The sequence below is a fragment of the Balaenoptera musculus genome, chromosome 15, assembly GCF_009873245.2.
Source record: "Balaenoptera musculus isolate JJ_BM4_2016_0621 chromosome 15, mBalMus1.pri.v3, whole genome shotgun sequence".
NCBI lineage: Eukaryota > Metazoa > Chordata > Mammalia > Artiodactyla > Balaenopteridae > Balaenoptera > Balaenoptera musculus.
Window position 1 is genome coordinate 72884686 of NC_045799.1, and position 17910 is coordinate 72902595.

The window sequence follows — 17910 nt, forward strand, 5'->3', positions numbered from 1 at the left end:
AAATCATTGTGGATATACCTCCCTTTCCCTGTATTTTTCAAAAAAAAAAAAACTTTCAAGAAGTAACGGTATTATAAATCAGATTATATTTTCTCAAATATTTTGAGGCGAAATCACAATACCCTGATACCCTGAAAAAAAAATGCTGCCTTTGAAATGAATGCAGTAATACAATTACAACAGAAGAAAAATTTATTCTTTTAGGGACATGAGAAAAATTCCATGAACTATGCCAGATGTAGCTGGAGTAAATATATACAGACCCTCAACGGTAGTACTTTCATAGAATGAGTCACGGTGAGTCAGCCATACACATAGGTGAACTGACATTGTAAATGCGGAAAATCAGGATATATAGTCAGAAGGAAAATTTTGAAATGGCAAAAAAAAAAGTCTACTTTATTTGATAACTTTCGTTTTAACATATACCCCAAATATGTAAGGTGTAATATTATCATCCAAATGTTACTCATGGTTTCCCACTCTTTTCTGGCTCTCCCTAACTTTTCAAGATTTATTCCAATATTAGTTTTACAAGGTCTAACATAAAAGCCTAAGAGTTCCAATCAGAAACAATATTTTATTTAATAAAAAGTATCAAGAAATTATTATCAGTAGAATTTGTTAAGGAATATCAGCATAAGAATTAGCTTTTTATAACATAATATTTTATGCCAACAAATCCCCTACTTCTATTTAGATATGAAATAGTATATATATATACTTGGTCCCTGGAGCCACAGGTAGGGCTATGGTAAAAGAATTTCAACAGCTAATCACTTTTTACACTCTGCTATATAATTCTTTGATTTTCTTTCATTTTAGCAAATATGTATTGAGTGCTAATTCTGTGCTATTCTTGTTCTAAACACTGAGGACAGAGCATTTAACAAGATGGTCAAGGTACCTACTCCCAAGGAGTTCACATTCTAGTTGGAGAAAATATACAATAAGCAAACAGATTTTAAAACTTAGTATAATTTCAATCAGAATTAGTGCTATGAGAAAAATCTCACAGGAAGATGGGATTGAGAGTGATAGGGCTCTATGACACACAGAACGGTAAGAGAGGATTATTTCTTACGATCTTTGTCCTTCCTTATATTGGTACACCCCTGAGTCTGCAATGTTCCAGAGGCAGCCTTCATTTTATAAAAATCTATTATTTCTTCTTCTAATTGTCTTCTCTCCTCCTCAAGTTTCATTGTCTCCTTTTGTTGGACCCTCTTAAGATGCTCAAACTTGTCCTGTAGCTGTGAAACAAATCTGCAGTTGTGACTCAAAGCACGCTATGGTGGCACATCCCCAAGAACATGTTTCTTTTTTTCTGGTTATCAAACATACCCTAATCATCAGAGTAACACTTGATCTTAATAACAGTCTCAAAAATTATCTCTGCTGGAGTCATATTGCTCGTAATTACATTTTCAGACCTGAGAAGCAAATGAGCATCTACATAAAATGGCAAGAAGAATGATTGCAAAGGCTGGGGATGTGGGAGTGTGGTATTTATAAATGATGGCAAAATCATTGAGAAAACTTTTTACTTAAAGATGGGAGGTTGAAGGTAGAAATCAGAGAAAGCTAAACTTTATCTTAATACATAAACGTTTCAAATATTAACTACTCTGGTGAGAAACTTGGACTTTTCCTGCAAGTCAGGTTCAAGGTAAGGATGTCCCCCCTCACTACTCCCTTTCAACATTGTACTGGAAGTCCTTGCTAATGCAATAAAGTAAGAGAAGAAAAATAAAATGTATACAGATTGGGAAGAAAGACATAAAACTGTCATTGTTTACAGATAACATAATCATCTATGTAGCAAATCCAAAAGAACTGACCAAAAAACTCCTGGAACTAATTAGCAATTATAGCAAGGTTGCAAGATATAAGGTTATTATATAAAGGTTAATTGCTTTCCTATATACCAGCAGTGAACAAGTGGAATTTGAAGTAAAAAACGCAATAACAATTGCATTAACCCCCCAATGAAATACTTAGGTATAAATCTAACAAAATACATACAAGATCCATATGAAGAAAACAACAAAACCCTGATGAAAAACATTAGAGAAGAACAAAATAAATAACTATTTCATGTTTGTGGATAGGAAGACTCAATATTGTCAAGTTGTCAGTTCTTCCCAACTTGATCTACAGAGTCATTGCAATCCTAATCAAAATCCCAGCAAGTTATTTTATAGATATTGACAAACTGATTCTAAAGGTTTTATGGCAAAACAAAAGACCCAGAATAACCAACACAATATTGAAGGAGAAGAATAAACTTGAAGAACTGATGCTACCTGACTTCACTGACTATAGTAATCTGACTAAAACTACAGTAATCACGATAGTGTGATATTGGTGAAAAAAATAGAAAAATAGATCAATGCAACAAAATAGAGAGCCTAGAAATAGATGCAAATATATTTAGTAAATTGATCTTTGACAAAGGAGCATAGGTAGTACAAGGAGGAAAGATAGTCTCTTCAACAACTTGTGCTGAAACAACTGAACATTCACATGAAAAAAAAATCCCCAAAGAATCTAGACACAAACCTTCACAAAAATTAAACTCAAATGGATCATAAATCTAAATGAGGGGACAGAAAAAGTGTTCTATGCAAATGGAAATGAAAAGACAGCTGGTGTAGCAATACTTATATCAGCCAAAATAGGCTTTAAAGCAAAGACTGTAACAAAAGACAAAGAAGGACATTACATAATGATAAAGTGATCAGTTCATCAAGAAGATATAACAATTGTAAATATAGATGCACCCAACATAGGAGCACCCAAATGCATAAAGCAACTATTAACAAACTTAAAGGAAGAAATTGACAGTAGCATAATCATATTAGGGAACTTTAACAATGCACTCACATCAATGGACAGATTATCCACACAGAAAACCAATACGGAAACATTGGTCTCAAATGACAGATGCACACACACACACTCACACACACATATATAGAATACTCTGTCCAAGAGCAGCAGAAATATACATTCTTTTCAAGTACACATGAAACTTTCTCTAGTATAGACACATGCTAGACCACAAAAGAACTCTCAATAAATTTAGAAGAGTGAAATCATATCAAGTCTCTTTTCTAACCACAGCACTATGAGCTAGAAATCAACGATAAGAAAAATACTGCAAAAAACACAAACATGTGGAGGCCAAACAATATGCTGCTAAACAACAAATGGGTCATGGAAGAAACAAAGAGGAAATTTTTAAATACCTGGAGATAAATGAAAACAGAAACACATTTTTCCAAAATCTATGGGATACAGCAAAAGCAGTGCTGTGAGGGAAGTTTATAGCAATACAAGCCTACCTCAGGAAACAAGAAAATATCTAGTATAAACAACTTAACATTACACATAAACAAATTAGAAAAGAAGAACTAACAAAACCCAAAGTTAGCAGAAGGAAATAAATCATAAAGGTTGAAGCAGAAATAAATGAAATAGAGGCTTAAAAAATAGAAAAGATCAATGAAACTAAGAGCTGGTTCTTTCAAAAGATAAACAAAATTGATAAACCTTTAGCTAGACTCATAAGAAAAAAAAAGAGAGGGCCCAAGTAAAATCAGAAATGAAAAAAGAGAAGTTACAAATGATACCACAGAAATACAAAGGATCATAAGAGATTAATATGAAAAATTATATGCCAATAAAATGGGCAACCTAGAGGAAATGAATAAATTTCTAGAAATGTACAATTTCCCAAGACTGAATCAGGAAGAAATTCAAAATATGAACAAATTACCAGTAGTAAAATTGAATCAGTAATTTTAAAACTCCCAACAAACAAAAGTCCAGGACCAGATAATTTGACAGGTGAATTCTACTAAACATTTAAAGAAGAGATAATGCCTATCCTTCTCAAACTATTCCAAAAAGCTGAAGAGGAAGGAATACTGCTGAACTCATCCTACAAGGCCAGCATTACACTGATACCAAAACCAGACAAAGAAACCACACACACAAAAAATTACAGGCCAGTATCACTGATGAACATAGATGCAAAAATCCTCAACAACATACTGGCAAATCAAATTCAACAATACATCAAAAGGATCATATACCATGATCAAGCAGGATTTATCCCAGGGATGCAAGGATGATTCAATATTCACAAATCAAACAATGTGATATATACTATATTAACAAAATTGAAGAATAAAATCATATGATCATATCAATAGATGCAGGAAAAGCTTTTGACAAAATTCCACATCAATTTATGATAAAAACTCTCAACAAAGTGGGTATAGATGAAACATAATAACCTCAACATAATAAAGGCCATATATGACAAACCTACAACCAACATGGTACTCAGTTGTGAAGAGCTGAAAGTATTTCAAGATCAAGAACAAAACAAGGATGTCCACTCTCACCACATCTATTCAACATAGTATTGGAAGTCCTAGCCAGAACAATCAGCCAAGAAAAAGAAATAAAAGGCATCCAAATTAGAAAGGAAGAGGTAAAACTGTCACTGTTTGCAGAGAACATGACACTATATATAGAAAATCCTAACGATGTCACCAAAAAACTGTTAGAACTAGTAAACGAATTCAGTAAAGTTGCAGAATACAAAATTAATATACAGAAATCTGCTGCATTTCTATACACTAACAATGAACTATCAGAAAGAGAAATTAAGAAAACAAACCCATTACAATTGCAAAAAAACATAAAATACCTAGAAATAAATCTAACCAAGGACGTAAAAGACTTGTACTTGGAAAACAATAAGACAACGATGAAAGAAATTGAAATGACACAAATAAATGGAAAGATATACTGTCATCGTGGATTGAAAAAATTATTGGTATAATAACTACAATACAAAAGGCAATCTACAGATTCAATGTTATCCCTATCAAAGTACCAATGGCATTTTTCACTGAACTAGAACAAATAATTCTAAAGTTTGTATGGAAACACGAAAGACCACGAATAGCCAAAACAATCTTGAGAAAGAAGAACAAAGCTGGAGGTCTCTCCATCCCTGATTTCAAACTATATACTACATAGCTACAGCAATCAAAACATATGGTACTGGCACCAAAACAGACACACAGACCAGTGGAACAGAAAAGAGAGACCAGAAATAAACCCACACTTAATACGGTCAACTAATCTACAACAAAGGAGGCAAGAATGTACATGAGGGAAAGACAGCCTGTTCAATAAATGATGTTGGGAAAACTGGACAGCTACATGCAAAGGAATCAAACTGGACTACCTTCTGATGCCATATACAAAAATAAACTCAAATTGGATTAAAGATATAACTGTAAGATTTGAAACCACAAAACTCTAGAAAAAACATAGGCAGTAAGCTCTTTGACATCGGTCTTATCAATTTTTTTTGGATATGTCTCCTCAGGGAAGGGAAACAAATGCAAAAATAAACAAATGGGACTGCATCAAACTGAAAAGCTTTTGCACAGTGAAGGAAGTTATTAACAAAATGAAAAGGCAGCCTACTGAACGGGAGAAGACATTTTTAAACAATATATCTAATAAGGGGTTAATAATCAAAATATATAAAGAATGCATACAACTCAACATAAAAAAAACCCAAACAATCCAATTACAAAAAGAGCAGAGGAACTACACAGACATTTTTCCAAAGAAGATATGGAGATGACCAACAGGTACATGAGAAAATGCTCAACATCACTGATCCTCAGGGAAATGCAAATCAAGTTCACAATTAGATATCTCTTCACACCCTTCAAAATGGCTATTATCAAAAAGATAACACTTTGGCAAGGATGTGGAGAAAAGGCAACACTTGTGCAGAATTAGTGGGAATGTAAATTGATACGGTCACTATGGAAAATAGGATGGAGCTTCCTCAAAAAATTAAAAATAGGACAACTGTACGATCCAGTAATTCCACTTCTGGGTATTTTTCTGAAGAAAACAAAAACACTAAGTTGAAAAAATACATGCACCTCTATGTTCATTGCAGCATTATTTACAATAGCCAAGATATGGAAGCAACATAAGTGTCCATCAATAGATGAATGGATAAATAAGATGTGGTATATATATACAATGAAACATTAGCCATAAAAAGAATGAAATTTTGCCTTTTGTGACAACATGGATGGACCTGGAGGGTATTATGCTAAGTGAAATAAGTCAGATAGAGAAAGATAAATGCCATATGATTTCACTTATACACGGAATCTAAAAAAAAAATTCAAATGAACAAACATAATAAAACAGAAACAGACTCATAGATACAGAGAACAAACTGGTGGTTGCCAGAGAAGAGTGGCATTAGAGGATGAGTGAAATAGGTGAAGGAGATTAAGGGATACAAACTTCCAGTTATAAAATAATGTCATGGGCATGTAATGTACAGCATAAGGAATATAGTGAATAATATTGTAAAACCTTGTATGGTGACAGATGGTAACTGGGACATCACGGTGATCATTTTGTAATGTATAAAAATATTCAATCACTGTTGTATACCTGAAACTGATATAATATTGTAAGTCAAATTATACTTCAGTTTAAAAAATTAAAAAAGTAAATTCTCCAAATGCTCTAGAAAAAAATAAGATTACAGATGGCAAATTTTTAAAGGCTGTATCCAAAACCTATATGGTAAATAGCTACTTTTTGAAGAATAGCAAGGATCCTCCAACAAAATCATCTAAACTCTTGAGATGAAAACCTCCAACTTAATAGAACACCTAAACTTGAATACAAATTATATCAAACTAGCAGGACTTGCCTCTTTTTCAGCTTCTTTAAATGCTGTTTCTTTCTGCTTTACTCTCTGCATAAACTTCTGTTTCAACTCTTCTTCTTCCCTCTGACATTGATCCAAGAACTCCTGCCTTTTGGCTTCATAGATCTCTTGAAAACTGAAAAGAAATTTGTGTTACTTTTATATTAAAATGTTAATATAAATAAACATGTAAAAATATATATTGTTTATTAATATAAGTAGCTCATACAACTCAACAACAAAAAACCCAAACAGGGGGCTTCCCTGGTGGCGCAGTGGTTGAGAATCTGCCTGCCAATGCAGGGGACACGGGTTCGAGCCCTGGTCTGGGAAGATCCCACATGCCGCGGAGCAACTGGGCCCGTGAGCCACAATTACTGAGCCTGCGCGTCTGGAGCCTGTGCTCCGCAACAAGAGAGGCCACGATAGTGAGAGGCCCGCGCACCACGATGAAGAGTGGCCCCCGCTTGCCGCAGCTAGAGAAAGCCCTCGCACAGAAACGAAGACCCAACACAGCCATAAATAAAATAAATAAATAAAATTAAAAAAAAAAACAAACCCAAACAACCCAATCGAAAAACAGACAGAAGACCTAAATAGTCATTTCTCGAAAGAAGATATACAGATGGCCAACAGGCACATGAAAAGATGTTCAGCATCCCTAATTATTAGAGAAATGCAAATCAAAACTGCAATGAGGTACCACCTCACACCGGTCAGAATGGCTATCACTAAAAAAATCTACAAATAACAAAGCCTGGGGAGGGTATGGGGAAAAGGGAACCCTCTTACACTGTTGGTGGGAAAGTAAATTGGTACAGCCACTATGGAAAACAGTATAGACATTCCTCAAAAAACTGAAAATAGTGTTGCTATATGATCCAGCAATCCCACTTCTGAGCATAAATCCAGACAAAACTATAATTCAAAAAGATACATGCACCCCTGTGTTTATAGCAGCACTCTTCACAAGAGCCAAGACATGGAAACAACCTAAATGTTCATCAACAGATGATGGATAAAGAAGAGGTAGTACATATATACAATGGAATACTACTCAGCCATAAAAAAGAATGAAATAATGCCATTTGCAGCAACATGGATGGACCTAGAAATTATCATACTAAGTGAAGTAAGTCAAAAAGAGAAAGACAAATACCATATGGTATCACTTATATGTGGAATCTAAAATATGACACAAATGAACTTATCTATGAAATAGAAACAGACTCCCAGACATAGAAAACAGACTTGTGGTTGCCAAGGAGGAGCGGGGAGGGGAGGGATGGACTGGGAGTTTGGGATTAGCAGATGCAAACTATTATATATAGAATGGATAAACAACAGGGTCCTACTGTATAGCACAGGGAACTATATTCAATAACCTGTGATAAACCATAATGGAAAAGAATATGAAAAAGACTATATCTATATCTATATATATATCTGAATCACTTTGCTATACAGCAGAAATTAACACAACATTGTAAATCAACTATACTTCAATAAAATACATATATATATTGTTATGTCACATATAAGGACATTTACCAATATTCTCTCATGTACAGAAATGAAAATTTCTATATCACGAGATGTAAAAAAGTGAGGTGCCATATTGAATATAAGTATAGAGAGTGTATATATAGTAAGTACTCAAATTTTGAAACACTTAAAGTATGTTTTGTTTCTCCTACCACTTTTTATTATATCACACTTCTTCACATCTTTTGACAACAAAATTTGGGGAAACATCTAATTTATGAGGTTCTCAAAGCAATTAAAATAAGGCAGGCGTCTTTCAAAATATGATGCATTTAAGATAGCCAGTTCAATTCTGGTTGCCTTCAAAGTACTGTAACTAATATAACTGGATTGTTCTACACTGTGACCCTTCTGCAGCACAAATCCTATTCCTCCTCAGTATAGCTAAGTACACCTGCTCTCAAACTATTTTCACTTGACTTCCATTGAAACTGAGTCCCCCTAAAACCTAGTTCCTCTGCCAAGTTTATGATTGAGCTCTCCATCCAAAATGTTATTCCCTATCTTGTCCAACACCTGTTCCCCTCAAGATTGAGGAATATCAAAGAAAAGGGGAGATTGAAACCGAGCGGGATGTTGTGGGACCCTCCCAGACATAAAAGCCTTTCCGTGTACCCCCTTTCTTGTTTGTGGGAAAAAGGCTTTCCACCTCCTAGACCTTCCCTGAGTTCCAAAGGGCAGATTCAAACAGTTACTGGGAGGAGAGTGAGGGAATGCAGAAAGAAACAATAGTGCAGCATGGGGTCCTGGACCTGGTTCCTCCTGGGGCAGGGGCGGGAGTGTGTGTATGACAATCTGATACAGATCTCTTGAGTTCTTCTACAGGAACTAACGTGCCTACCCAGGTGGAGGATGATAATTTCAGGCTGAGCACAAGCATGTAGACCCAGACTGGTAGGAACCAGAAGGCTGATGACTGAACATCACCCTGTTACCTCACCATCAACCAATCAGAGGAGGGTTACACACCCTATAGCCCTCCCCCACAAATTTTGCCTATAAAAACTTCTTCCCTGAAACCCATCAGAGAGTTCAGGTCTTTTGAGCATGAGCCACCCATTCTCCTTGCAAGGTCCTTGCGATAAACCTTTCTCTGCTCCAAACTCCAATGTTTCGGTTTGTTTGGCCTCACTGTGTGTCGTGCACATGAACTTGGATTCGACAATGCCATGACATTACACTGCTGCTTTTCCTCTTTCCTCCATCCAATCCTCAATATCCTTTGCCATCCTTTTCAATATCCTTTGCCATCTTATACCAATTTTTACTAATATTTGCAAATCTCTTTCCTGAGCTTCTGTTCCATATAAAATATACTTTCTCTTTTGGATACACATTTCAGCACATACACATATTGGATGCATATAAATGAGCCCTTGCATTATGTTGCTCCTACTAACTCTCCATCTAAGTCTGAAGATGATGAAAAACCACAAAATTTAGGATGTGAGAAGTACAGCTATTCTCATTCCGAAATAATCATATCTCATCGTTGTAGGGGATTTCTAAGTCACCCGTCATCTTGTTTGAGCAAGATCTCCACTCACCTAACTGGCTGGTTGTCTGGACCCACATCAGTAAATCCCATTTTCTGAAGTTTGCTGCACCTATAACGTTCATAGTGCCAAGTGTGGGTTTGTTCTTTCAAGTCTTCCATGTTTGTATAAAGAAGCACATCCCGGAGCTTAACAAAGTCACAGTGATCTTCATTTTCCACTAGGCAGAAGAATAATAAAGCCACAATGCTTATTATCAATCCCTATCACTTTCTAAGTATTCTTGAATGAGCTAAGAGATCGTTCTGATTAATAGCTATAATTCTTTTAACCATGTAACTATGGTTATATGGTACATACCAATTATAGGTAGAGCTTATTTATAGACCAGGAAATTTGCTTGAAATTTATTAGCCAAAGAATAAATAGGAAACACTGAAATAACATGTAATATTAGTAGATGGCATAAACTTTCATTAATAATTATGTTAGTATTTTTCAAATGAATATTCTCAAGGTATTTTACAGAGCACTAAAAAAGAATATAACATAATTTCACTAAAGTAAATAATTTTATTAAAGTAAATCCTGCTAACATAAAGGTCTTAAAAACTATGCATGATTTAGTTATTAAACTATATTTACACACCATATTTATGAAAATGAATTAGTCAATTTTCAAAATCACTCAGTAAATTCACATGGCTCTCTACTGTGTTTGTCATATCCAAAAGACTGAACACAACACTTTGTGCATTGTGTATGATATTGTAACCAAATGTAATATTCATTAAAATATGTTGTTTTTAAGTACATTTCATAAATTAAAAAATTTGTAATATATTAACTGAAAATAACATTTGGAAACTAGTCCCCAATAATTAGTATCACAAGTATACGAATCAGACAATAAATGACTGCTATTACACTATTCTAACTCATCATGATGCTAGATAACTAATATAAATGTCTAGGTATAATTTATCCAAAAATGAATTGTACTACTTTATTTTTAAAATGGTTTTCCATCCCTTTTTATAGTGACCACTTTAAAATGCTTTATAAATTAGGTAGCAATTAACTTATATAACATCTTTCAAGTACCAATATTTATGCTTCTGTGTTGTTCAGAGTTCTTTTGTTCAAAGAACTTTCCAACATTCTGAATGTGATGGTTTATGCATAGAGAGGTAATCTGCATATGGCAGATAGGGGGAAATGAGGAGGTTCTGCCCAGTTTCTGAAGTTTTGCCTAAAGCACCATCCAGAAAACTCCCGTGAGAATAGATTACAATCAAAATAAGCATTATCTTAAATGAAACAGAATCTGTGCTCCTTATCAGTAACTATTAATTTGCTGTTTAGCAAGAGTTACCAATATTGACTCAAGTTAAAATGTTTTGTTTTATATATTTATACAGTTATATTTTATATAATTTTTATAATTTTATATATATTTAAGCATAATCATTCCAGAGCAAGCCTGCGCATCTTTGTTACATTTACCTTGTAAAACTCCCCAAGGGTACTGACGGCCTCTGACCATTCTTTTTCCAACTTTCACTTCATCCATACTTCCTACTACAGCAAAAGGTAAGAGTCCCTAGAAAGTAAGTACAATTTTAATCATGTTTCCTTATACCAATATGACTTACTCTGTTAGTCTTATTTCTGTTATGGAAACAACAGAGACAATAATATCATCATAAGTTTATTCAAACAAGTGATTTATCCTGCCTCAGATTTTATGACTTCACGTTAAATATGTGCAAATTAATTTCTGTAAGCATTTGTGCAAGATCATGCACACAGTTGAAAACTGCCTACTGAGTACAGCCTAAAGCAAGGCATTCTACTGTGGGGAATACAAAGAAAACAGTTTTTGGTAGACATATAATTTTTTCTCACATTATCTTTACCCTGAAACACAATAAGCAAATCACTTTTAACACCAGTATAAAAGCTAAAAGACAAAATTAAGAAAACTCTAATAATTAGTTAATTGAAATATAACATAAAGCATATTAATAAATAATACTATATAGAAAATGGAAAAGAAAATTAAAAAAGAAAAAAAAGGAATGCAAATCAGAAAGGAATAAGTAAAACTATCTGTTCTCAGATGATTTTGTGTGTGTGTGTGTGTGTGTGTGTGTGTTTACTTTTTTTTTTTTAATTTATTTATGGCTGTGTTGGGTCTTCGTTTCTGTGCGAGGGCTTTCTCTAGTTGTGGCAAGTGGGGGCCACTCTTCAGCGTGGTGCGCGGGCCTCTCACTATCGCGGCCTCTCTTGTTGCGGAGCACAGGCTCCAGACGCGAAGGCTCAGTAATTGTGGCTCACGGGCCTAGTTGCTCCGCGGCATGTGGGATCTTCCCAGACCAGGGCTCGAACCCGTGTCTCCTGCATTGGCAGGCAGATTCTCAACCACTGTGCCACCAGGGAAGCCCTCAGATGATATTTTTTAAAATATTTTTTAATTGGGATATAATTGACATATTATATTAGTTTCTGATGTACAATATAATGATTTGGTCTTTGTGTATATCGTAAAATGACCACCACAGTAAGTCTAGTTAACATCCATCACCACACAGTTACAATTTTTTTCTTGTGATGAGATCTTTTTGAATCTACTCTCTTAGCAACTTTCAAATATACAATACAGTATTATTAACTACAGTCACTATGTTGTACACCACATCCCCAGGACTTATTTATTTTATAACTGAAAGTTATATGACACAAATGTACATATCTATGAAACCGAAACAGACTCACAGACATATAGAACAGACTTGTGGTTGCCAGGAGGTGGGGATTGGGAGAGAGAAGGAATGGGAGTTTGGGATTAGCAGATACAAACTAGTATATATATAGGATGGATAAACAACAAGATCTTACTGTATAGCACAGGGAACTATATTCAATATCCTGTGATAAACCATAATGGAAAAGAACATGAAAAAGAATATATATGTATATATATACATATATAACTGAATCACTTTGCTGTACAGCAGAAATTAACACAACATTGTAGATCAACTATACTTCAGTAAAGTATAAAACAAAATAAAATAAACTATTTGGGGTTAAAAAAAAAGAAAGGCAACTGATTTCTGTATGTTAACATTGTATCCTTCTACCTTGCTGAATTCATTTATCAGTTTTAGTAGTTTTTGTGTGGAGTCTTTAGGGTTTTCTATATATAGTATCATGTCACCTGCATATAATGACAATTTTACCTCTTCCCTACTGATTTGAATACCTTTTATTTCTTTTTCCTGTCTGATTGCTGTGGCTAGGACATCCAATATTATGTTGAATAGAAGTGGTGAGAGTGTGCATCCTTGTCTCATTCCAGATTTTAGCAGGAAGGCTTTAGTTTCTCACTGTTGAGTAGTATATTGGCTGTGCGTTTGTCATAAATAGCTTTTATTATGTTGAGATACATTCCCTCTATACCCACTTTCGTAAGGGTTTTTATCATGAATGGGTGTTGAATTTTATCAAATGCTTTTTTCTGCATCTATTGAGATGATCATATGGTTTTGTATGGTGTACATGGTGTATCACATTGATTGATATGCTTATGTTGAACCATCTTTGTGACCCTGGTCATGGAAAGCTTGTTTTTTAAAAGGGTAAGCAAAATTGACAAGCCTTTAGCCAGGCTGATTTAAAAAAATAGAGAGAGAGGACCCAAATAAACAAAATAATAAGTGAAAGAGGAGAAATTACAATGAATATTACAGAAATTAAAAAATCATAAGAGAATACTATGAATAATTGTAAGCCAATAAATTGGACAACCTAGAAAAAATGGATAAATTCCTAGAAAAATATAATCTCCCAAAACTGGACCAAGAAGAAATATATAATCTGAACAGACCAATATTTAGTAGTGAAATTGAATCAGTAATCAGAAAACTCCTAGCAAACAAAAGTCCAGGACCAGACAGCCTCATATGGGAATTCTACTAAACATGTAAAGAAGAGCTAATACCTATCTTTCTCAAGCTACTGCAAAAAACTGAAGAAGAGGGAACACTCCCAAATTCATTCTATGACTCTACCATTACCCTGATACTAAAACCAAAGACACAGCAAAAAAAAAAAAAAAAAAGAAAATGACAGGCCAACATCTTAGATGTATATAGGTACAAAAATCCTCAACAAAATATTAGGAAACCAAATTCAACAATATATAAGAAGAATCATAAACCATGATCAAGTCTGATTTATTCCAGGGATGCAAGGATGGCCCAAAATCTGCAAATCAATCAGTGTGACACACCATATTAACAAATCAAGGGATAAAATCTCATGATCATCTCAATAACTGTAGAAAAAGCATTTGACAAAATTCAACATTCATTCATGATAAAAGCTCTCATCGGTGTTGGTGTAGAGGGAACATATCTCAACATAATAGATGCCATTTATGACAAACCCACAGGTAAAATCATACTTAATGTTGAAAACTGAAAGCTTTTCCTCTAAAATCAATAACAAGACAAGGATGCCCACTATCACCACTTCTATTTAACATAATATTGGAAGTCCTAGCCACAGCAGTCAGAGAACAAAAATAAATAAAAGGCATCCAAATTGGAAGGGAAGAAGTAAAACTGTCAGTATTTGCAGATGACATGATACTATATACAGAAAACTTTTAAGCCTCTACCAAAAAACTACTGGAACTAATAAATGAATTCAATAAAGTTGCATAAAAAGGTTAATATACAGATTTCTGTTGCTTTTCTATACACTAATAATGAACTATCAAGAACAGAAAGCAAGAAAACAATCCTGTTTTAAATCACATCAAAATGAATAAAACACCTAGAATTGGCTTAAAAGAGGAGGTGAAAGACCTATACTCTGAAAAATATAAGACGTTGGTGAAGGAATATGAAGATGACACCAATTAGTGAAAAAAATATACCACGATCATGGGTTGGAAGAATTAATAATGTTAAATTGTCCATACTACCCAAAATAACCTGTAGATTTAATGCAACCCCTATCAAAATACACATGACATTTTCCACAGAACCAGAATAAATAATAATAAAATTGTATGGTACCACAAAAGTCCTTGAATAGCCAAAGCGATCTTGAGAAAAAAGAACAAAACTGGAGGTATCACACTCCCTGACTTCAGACTATACTATAAAACTACAGTGTCAAAATAGTATGGTACTAGCACAAAGACAGACATATAGATCAATGGAACAAAACAGAGAGCCCAGTTATAAAACTACACACAGATGGCCAATTAATCTATGACAAAGGAGAGAAAAATATACAATGCGGAAAAGACAGTCTCTTCAATAAGTGGTGCTGGGATAACTACATGATAACTACACAGCTACATGTAAAGGAATGAAGTTAGAACCTTTTCTCATAAGATATACAAAAATAAACACAAAATTGATTAAAGACCTAAATGTAAGACCAGAAACCATAAAACTCCTAAAAGAGAACATAGAACACTCTTTGACATAAGTGGTTGCAATATTTTTTTGGATCTTTCCCCTCAGTCAGAGGATACAAAAGCAAAAAAAATAAACAAATGGGATCTAATTTAATTTAAAACCTTTTGCACATCAGAGGAAACCATCAACAAAACGAAAAGACTACCTACTGAATTAAAAAAATATTTGCAAATGATATATCTAATAAGGGGTTAATACCTAAAATGTATAAACAGCTCATACAACTCAACATCAAAAAAAAGCAAACAACCCAATTTTTAAAAAGGGCAGAAGACCTCAATAGACATTTTTTCAAAGAAGACATGCAGGTGGTCAACAGGCACATGAAAAGATGCTCAACATCACTAATCGTCAGGGAAATGCAAATCAAAACCACAATGAGATACCACCTCACATCCATTAATATAAACTATTATTTTAAAAAAACCCAGAAAGTAACAAGTGTTGGTATGAATGTGGATAAATTGGAATCCTTGTACACTTTTGGTGGGAATGTAAAATAGTGCAGCCACCATGGAAAACAGTATGGCGGTTCCTCAAGAAATTAAATGTAGAATTACCATACAATCCAGCAATTCCACTTCTTGGCATTACCCAAGGGAATTGAAAGCAGGGACTCAAATAAATATTTGTACAGGTATAAAAGGACAAATATATATTTCCATCTACTGGAAGTACCTTGAGTAGTCAAATTCATAGGACTGAGGGAAGGAGTAATGGGGAATTATTGTTTATTACAGAGCTTCAGTTTTTGAAGATGAAAAGAGTTCTATGGATATAGATGGTGGCAATGATAGTAGCACAACATTGTGAACGTATAATGCCACTCAGCTGTAAGCTTTAAAAGGTTTAAGATGGTAAATTTCAGGTTATGTGTATTTTACCACAATTTTAAAACCTCTTAGAAGAAAACTTATAAGTAAATCTTTATTACCTTGGATTTGACAAAATATTCTTAGGTATGACATCAAAAGCACAAGTAACAACAAAAATAAATAAACTGGACTTCATCAATATTAAAAAGTTTGTGTTTCAAAGCACACCAAAAATAAAATGGAAAGACCAACAGATTGGGAGAAATATTTGCAAATCATGTATCTCATAAGCAACTTGTATCCAGAATATATAAAGAACTCTTACAACTCAATAATAAAAAGACAAAAGCTCAATTAAAAATAGACAAAGGGTCTGAGTAAATTTTTCTCTTGGGAAGACATATTAATAGCCAATAAAAACATGAAAAGACCAAATATTTTACAATTCCATTCATATGATATGTCCAGAACAGAGAAATCTGAAGAGAAAGAAGTTGATTAGTGATTTCCTAGGGTTGGTGGAGAGGAGGGCTGACAGGTAGTAGGGGAGAAAAGCTGAAGAGTATGGGATTTCTTTTTGAGAAATAAAAATGTCCTAAATTTGGTTGTGGTGATGGTTGCACACATTGTGAATAGACTAAAACTCACTAAATTGTATATTCTAATGGGTGAGTCACATGGTATGTGAACTGTATCTCAATAAAACGCTTTTTAAAAGAATTGATTATCAGCAAACATTTTTCAAAATCAAGAAAGTGAAACATTTTCCCACACTGGCTTTTGGGGAAAAAATATCTTATTTATAGTCTCTTTGTCAGATACAAGTGACACTATATTACTAATATTGTTACTTATAAATTATACTTTCATTCCCACCTGTCAAATAGAACTGATATTCAGTAGTTAGAAGCTTACATTCATTGAGGTGTTCACGTGCATGGTAGCTTCATCATCTGTTGGGAGTTGGTATATCTGGATGCCATTACTAATCAATTCACTCATTATCTTACACTTAAATTTCTGTAAATCATTTTTAGAAATTGTATCTGCTTTGGCAATCAGTGGTATAATGTTCACCTATTAAGAAAGAAGCAAACAAAATCTCACCATTGAGGATTTGTTATTAATTTGTTATTTTTACAGTCAAAACCTCAATCTCTCACGATAAATTTTCATAACTAGATAATCACTGGCTATCATGACTTCTTCACAGAATTACTTTCCAAAATCATCAGTACTTTGAAGATTAATCTTTAATCAGAATTCAGGTTTAGAAATCTCAATTTTCTTTCTCTTCTCAAACTTTCTTACACTTCCAACACATCTGGAGTTAGTAAAATGTAAGTAGCAAAATGAAGTATGATCAATTTGATTTCATTATCAATTTGATTTCTTATTAAACTGAGTATTAAAAAGTCAGAAGAGACCTTTCATCAAAATCATAGAACAGATCAACTTTGTCCTTCTACCTGTCATTCATTTGCATCATCTTCTCCATAAATCCATCTTAATCACTGTCCCATTTTCTAGGTAGAACCTTGTTCTACCTAGATGACCTTGCAGGTAGAACTGCTTGTGTTTTCCAAAGACCACCTAAAAGTTGTAGACTTTTTTTTACTATACTTTAAAAGCTGAGTGTGTATATGTGTGTGTATAGCACCTTGCTAACAAAAAAGTCCATTTGTAATTTGTAAAAAGAAATGATTTCACATTGCATATTTGAAGTTGAAATTTTATACATAAAATTTTCTTCCTAGCTCTACAATATGATCATT

The 17910-nt window shown here is 33.9% G+C and overlaps 1 protein-coding gene across 1 annotated transcript in view; it reads right to left on the reverse strand.

Moving 5' to 3' along the window:
* Positions 1-570: 570 nt before the first annotated feature.
* SEPTIN14 (septin 14) overlaps positions 571-17910 on the reverse strand; it is a 40352-nt gene continuing 23012 nt past the window's right edge. Inside the window, exons 6-10 of the mRNA XM_036826117.1 lie at positions 17051-17212; positions 11326-11422; positions 9871-10039; positions 6782-6914; positions 571-1253 (exon numbers count right to left, since the gene is read on the reverse strand). Of these exons, the coding sequence (XP_036682012.1) occupies positions 1074-1253; positions 6782-6914; positions 9871-10039; positions 11326-11422; positions 17051-17212 (741 nt within the window). The 3' untranslated portion in view covers positions 571-1073. The remainder of the gene's footprint in view (positions 1254-6781; positions 6915-9870; positions 10040-11325; positions 11423-17050; positions 17213-17910) is intronic.